Below are 6,000 nucleotides of genomic sequence, written 5' to 3'. Positions count from 1 at the left end.
AATGTTCTAATTAATGTGGCTACACCTAATATTTTGAGTTTAGCAAACATAAGATCCAAGTGTGCTACACAAATGTTCTTTCTACACCCAACTTATTATTTTTTATTTTGAAATTCCGAATGTGCCCAATAATTCTCTCTTTACACCCAAAATGCAAAAGAACAAAAAAATAAAATAAAATTCAAGCACTAGAAAACTCCGGCCACCCTATCTCTCCAAATCCCAATCACTCTCAATTTCTACCCTTCCCCAACCCCCCACTGCCACATTCCTTACTGTCCACAATGAAAACCCAAAATATCTAACCATCACTACCCCCTTCTAATCTTTCTTGTTAGTATATTGGCGCTCTTGCCGCTCAAGCATGCAACAACTACAAGTATTCTTTCTAGGTGATGGTGGTATCTCTGGGCGTTTACCAGGACTCTCAACTTCGATCCCATTAACTTCGATCCTAGCTAAGCTTTAGATACGCCAAATGGGTGAATCATGTGTTGGCGCAACATAAAGACTTGAACGTAGAACGACCCAAGGCTTGCTTTCTTTCTAGGTTTTTGCAATGCAAGGTCCATTGATAGATGGTTCGGTTTGCATTAGAAAAGAGAGTTCAAACACTTGAGTTAGAGTTTTTTGCTGACGGTTTTGCTTCCAACGATATGCATTTGCCTGCTAGCTATTATGTATTAGTATCAGTGCAAATAAAGGGTCTACGTTGGAGTAGTTCTTGCATTATGCATGGGAGAATTTGATGAGTTTTGACAATCCAAGTCTACAACCTTGTAGACACACTCCTAATTTCAAGTCCCTCAAAGTTCTTCATTTGCGACAAATTAGAGTGAGTGATAAAGTTCCCGAGTAATATAATTGTCCAGTCCTTGAACGACAAGTTAGAGTGAGTGATGGCTGAGATCTTTGGAGTTTTCATTGTGGGTGGTAGGAGAGGTGGTGGTGGGGGGTTAGGGACGGGTAAAAATTGGGGGTGGTTGGGGTTTGGAGAGATTGGGTGGCTAGAGTTTCTTAGTGTTGTAATTTCATTTTTTATTTTTTGTTCTTTTTTTATTATGGGTGTAAAAAGAGAATTGTTGGGCACTTTTGGAATTTCAAGGCAAAAAAAGATAAGTTTGGTGTAAAAAGAGGATAAATGAGCCTGAATAAAATTTCTCAATTTATTATATGAATGAGAATTAAGAACAAGAAAATTCAGAGTCAAAGTATTAAAAAAAATCTCATTTGAAAAATCTATTGTGATTATCCTTTTTTACTATAAACGTTAGAATTGCCCGTAAAAACCAATTAATTTAAAAAGTTTGAAAAAACTGAAATGTCACAATATTTTTTGGGATGTGATATCCACACATCCAATTTTATTTCTCACACACTCTTTTAATTTTCGGCCATCGAACTAGATGAATTGAAGAAGATCCACATATAGAAATTGTCACAAATGTGTAAGAAGTAAAATGAAATATGTGAATAACACATCTCTATTTTTTTTTATAGGTCAAAGTGATGAAAGGCAAAAAATATCTTTTACACATCCACCAAGTTTGACTAATATTTTTTCAATGATAGAAACAAAGATGTCTGTTGCCGTAGTCTTTTCGCATCTATCATCGCTACTTTAAAAATGGGATATGAACTAGTGGGCTTAAATTCATTGTTTGGGGCTCGGAACATTTCCTGCGTCCAAAAATTTCTCCCAGTGAGATAATTGACAGAGTAAGCAAGGAATTGACGGAGTACGTAAGCAATGATGTAGGGGAGGGCCATATAATATTTAAGTTATATATATATATATCCTTTTGCCGTACTCTCTTTCGCATTTTGCAGTTTAATATGTAGTTCAAATTAAGCATTTTTATCCAATGGAAGAACATCACTATATTTATGTGTGTGGTTGATGCGCAAAGAAAGTAGAAAGTAGAAACCAGAAAGAGTGAAAGAACAACCGAGAAAGATGAAGAAAGTGGAACTAGTGTTCATCCCATCACCAGGAGCAGGCCACCTTGTGCCAACGCTGCAATTCGCAAAGCGTTTGATCGATCGCAACGACAGAATTTCGATCACCATTCTTGCCATCCAGTCATACTTCCCAACCACTCTAAGTTCATACACAAAATCGATTGCAGCCTCAGAACCCCGAATCCGATTCATTGATGTCCCACAACCTCAAGATCGACCTCCGCAAGAGATGTACAAGTCACCAGCAAAGTTCTTCTCTCTTTACATTGAGAGTCAAGTCCCAAGTGTCAAGAAAATCATCACCAACCTCGTCTCCTCTAGTGCTAATAGTTCAGATTCGATTCGTGTTGCTGCTTTGGTAGTTGATTTCTTCTGTGTGTCCATGATTGATGTGGCCAAAGAACTCAATATTCCTTCTTATCTTTTCCTGACAAGCAATGCAGGATATCTAGCTTTCATGCTCCACCTTCCAATTCTTCATGAAAAAAACCAGATTGCTGTTGAAGAATCCGATCCCGAATGGTCAATCCCAGGTATGTTTGAGACAATCACAAGTGTTTTTTAATGCGTTTAACAAGAAAAGTTATAGGTGTTTCTGAGTCATAAAGACTCTTTCTGGAGAAGCACATGCAAGTGGTTTCTTCACGAAGCATTTCAAGTCATTTTTCAGGAAACAAAAATCAGCATGTCATATGAAATCATTTCTAGCATAGGTGTTTAGAGTAGAAGTGCTTTCTGCAAAATGAAATTTCACTGTATCAAACGAGTACAATGCTATCTCACCCCGAAAAAGACAAACATGTCCAATGTTTAAAGATGCGTTGTAACAACATATTTTTAGACTTCATTGCAGTTGAAAAGTTTTGATTTCTTGGAGTTGGATTCTTACACTGAAAATTTTCGACACTTAGGTATTGTCCACCCTGTTCCTCCTAGAGTTTTTCCAGTGGCTTTGACAGATGGTAGGTGCTCCGCTTACATCAAGTTGGCTTCAAGATTTAGAGAGACCAGAGGCATTATAGTAAACACATTTGTAGAGTTAGAGACACACACTATCACATCGTTTTCCACTGACGGCGGAATCCCTCCGTTGTACCCAGTCGGGCCAGTGATCGACCTGGATGACGGTCAGGCACATTCCAACCTAGACCAGGCACAGCGCGACAGGATCATCAAATGGCTTGATGACCAGCCTCAGAAATCTGTTGTGTTTTTGTGTTTTGGTAGCATGGGAAGCTTTAGGGCAGAGCAAGTGAAGGAAATAGCCTTAGGGCTTGAACAAAGTGGGCAGAGGTTTTTATGGTCCCTGCGCATGCCGTCACCCATAGGCACAGTCCCATGTGATTGCTCAAATCTTGAAGAAGTTTTGCCAGATGGGTTCTTGGAGAGGACCAATGGGAAGAAAGGGTTGATATGTGGGTGGGCCCCACAGGTGGAGATCCTGGCCCACAGTGCAACCGGAGGGTTCTTGTCGCACTGCGGGTGGAACTCAATCTTGGAGAGCTTGTGGCATGGCGTCCCTATTACGACGTGGCCCATGTATGCAGAGCAGCAGCTCAATGCTTTTAGGATGGCGAGGGAGTTGGGGATGGCGTTGGAGATGAGGCTGGATTACAAGAGAGGCAGCGCTGACGTGGTGGGGGCGGACGAGATTGAGAGGGCTGTGGTTGGTGTGATGGAGAAGGATAGTGAGGTGAGGAAGAAGGTGGAAGAGATGGGAAAGATGGCTAGAAAAGCTGTGAAGGATGGAGGGTCTTCATTTGCTTCTGTTGGGAGATTTATCGAGGATGTGATTGGTGAGAATTCGGGGTTTAAGTAGTATTGGTTGTTAATTTTTCAAGTTTAAAAACTCATGAATGTACAAATTTTTCATTGTTCTTGTATGTTGATTATGAATTTATCAGCTTGTAATATATATGTTTTTGTTCTACAATGATAAATCAAACAAAACAATTTTGTAAATTTGTTAGGGAAGAGGGTTTTCGGAGTTTGTGAGGTGACAATTCATCTTCATACCCTGCTTCTTTGTGTAAACATGTATCCAGCCACCAAGATCAATTGCTCCCAATTGAGCACAGGCTCACTCATAAGGTTTCGGGCTCTTCCTTTTTTGCTTGCCACTTTGTTCATAAGACGATATGAGGACATTCCATGCAGCAATGTCTTGACCAGGCATTGCAGCGAAAACCCACCAAGCCTCATCATAATTTCATGTTTGAGCATACCCATCAAGCATTGTAGTCCACGAGAAAATATCCTTCTCCGGCATCCTATCAAACAATCTTTTCACTTCCTCAATGCTCCCACATTTCACATACATATCAAGCATAGCATAGCATTGTTCAAAGTCAAGTTCTCATCATTTTCATTCCTTTCGATACACGAACAAACCCACCTCCCAAACTCCAAATCCACCTTCTTTGCGCAAGCTGACAACACATCACCATCGTCATGTCATTTGGCTTCACATTCTCTGCCTCCATCTCCTTAAACAACTCCAAGGCCTCCTCTGGACAATTCCCCTGCGCAAAAGCATGATCATAGAATTCCAAGACACAACATCTTTCTTAGTAGTCTTCACAAAAACCCGCCATGCGAAATCCAAAACCCGCATGACCCATAGAAATGAACCAGAGAATTGAGAATATCAACATCCGAACCAAGCGAGGCCTTTATCACCATGCCATGAAACCCTCTTCCGAGCTCAAAATCCCGGAGCTCTGAAGCCACCTTGATCACAAACGGGTAAGTAAAAAATTGGAACTTTCCATACAGCTATAAAGCATTTCCAGAAATACAAGGATGCTTTCATTCGGGTCGGTGCTCGATGCATAAGCGTGAATGAGGGTGTTCCAAAGTAGAGATTTGGTTGGGGAATTTGGTCGAACACTTGGCGGGCGTAGTCGAGGCTGGAGAAGGAGGAGAAGACACAGACGGTGATAAGCTTGCTTGCGGAGTAGGGGTCCAAGAGAAGGCCTGTACGGAGAATTTGGGAGTGGACTTGCTTCAGCTGCTTGATGCTAGTGCAGTGGTCGATTGAGGAAAGAGGTGGGTCGCTTGCGAAATGAAGGTCGTTAGTGGCGGTTGGGGATGGAGGGTTTGGTTGTTGACGTGGCAGAGATATAAGGGGGTGCTTAGGGTTGCCATCTCTTCGGTCACTCTTGCACTAGCCGCATTCACTTGAGGTTTTTTAAAAGGAAAATTAATAAAAATGGTATGAAAATTTTGAGTTTTAATGATAAGAATAAAATAAAGGTTAAAGTGAATAATACCGTAATTGATTTTTTAGTGTAAAAATATGGTTTTTCGTTAAAGTGAACAATACCGTAAGCTTTTCGTTAAATTAAAATTTTCTGAGGAGGTTCGATCTTGTGAAAATGCTCTTTACATTCTACCTCGTGAAAACTTTGATTTAACATTAACTTTAGTCGGTTCGGACTAAAAAAAACCATCGGTTTCACTTATTGAGCCGAGAATCCATGACTTATTAACCCACGCCAGATTAATTGTATTTTAGGCCGAACATGAATCTATTTGAAGTGACTCATATTGTACTAGAGAAGCCAATGCATGAACAACGGATTCATTTTACCTCCTCACCTAACTACTCGAGATTAGGGAGTATGTTTAGGTGGGAAAGTTCTAGAAACATTTCCATACTTTGTGCCGGAAGTATTTCACTTAATTTTCTCTTTAGTGTTGAACTTTGGCAATATTTATTATGTGCTTTTAGGACCCAAGACTCCATTATTCGATTATTTCACTTAATCTTGTTAGTTATATGTGCTTTTCTTCTAGCATTCAAGGCTCTAAGAACATAGATGTTCTAATTAATGTGGCTACACCTAATATTTTGAGTTTAGCAAACATAAGATCCGAGTAAATGGAAAAGAAAAACCAAAAAATCAATTCCACTATAATAAAACAGGGCATAAAAATAGTCATGGTTATGAAATTTATTATATGAATGAGAATTAAGGACAAGAAAATTCAAAGTCAAAGTATTAAAAAAAAAATCTCGTTTGAAAAATCTTTGTA

At 39.7% G+C, this 6,000-nt stretch overlaps 1 protein-coding gene across 1 annotated transcript; it reads left to right on the top strand.

Annotated features, from left to right (window-relative positions):
• Nucleotides 1–1,737: 1,737 nt before the first annotated feature.
• LOC137741980 (UDP-glycosyltransferase 71K2) lies at nt 1,738–5,087 on the top strand. Its single transcript, XM_068481697.1, has 2 exons — nt 1,738–2,495; nt 2,874–5,087. Exons 1-2 carry the CDS (start codon nt 1,958–1,960, stop codon nt 3,779–3,781), a joined length of 1,446 nt encoding a protein of 481 aa, XP_068337798.1. The 5' UTR covers nt 1,738–1,957; the 3' UTR covers nt 3,782–5,087.
• The last annotated feature ends 913 nt before the right edge of the window (nt 5,088–6,000 follow it).

Source organism: Pyrus communis, chromosome 8, assembly GCF_963583255.1.
Source record: "Pyrus communis chromosome 8, drPyrComm1.1, whole genome shotgun sequence".
NCBI classification, from domain to species: Eukaryota; Viridiplantae; Streptophyta; class Magnoliopsida; order Rosales; family Rosaceae; genus Pyrus; species Pyrus communis.
This window is presented reverse-complemented; position numbering and strand designations above follow the sequence as displayed.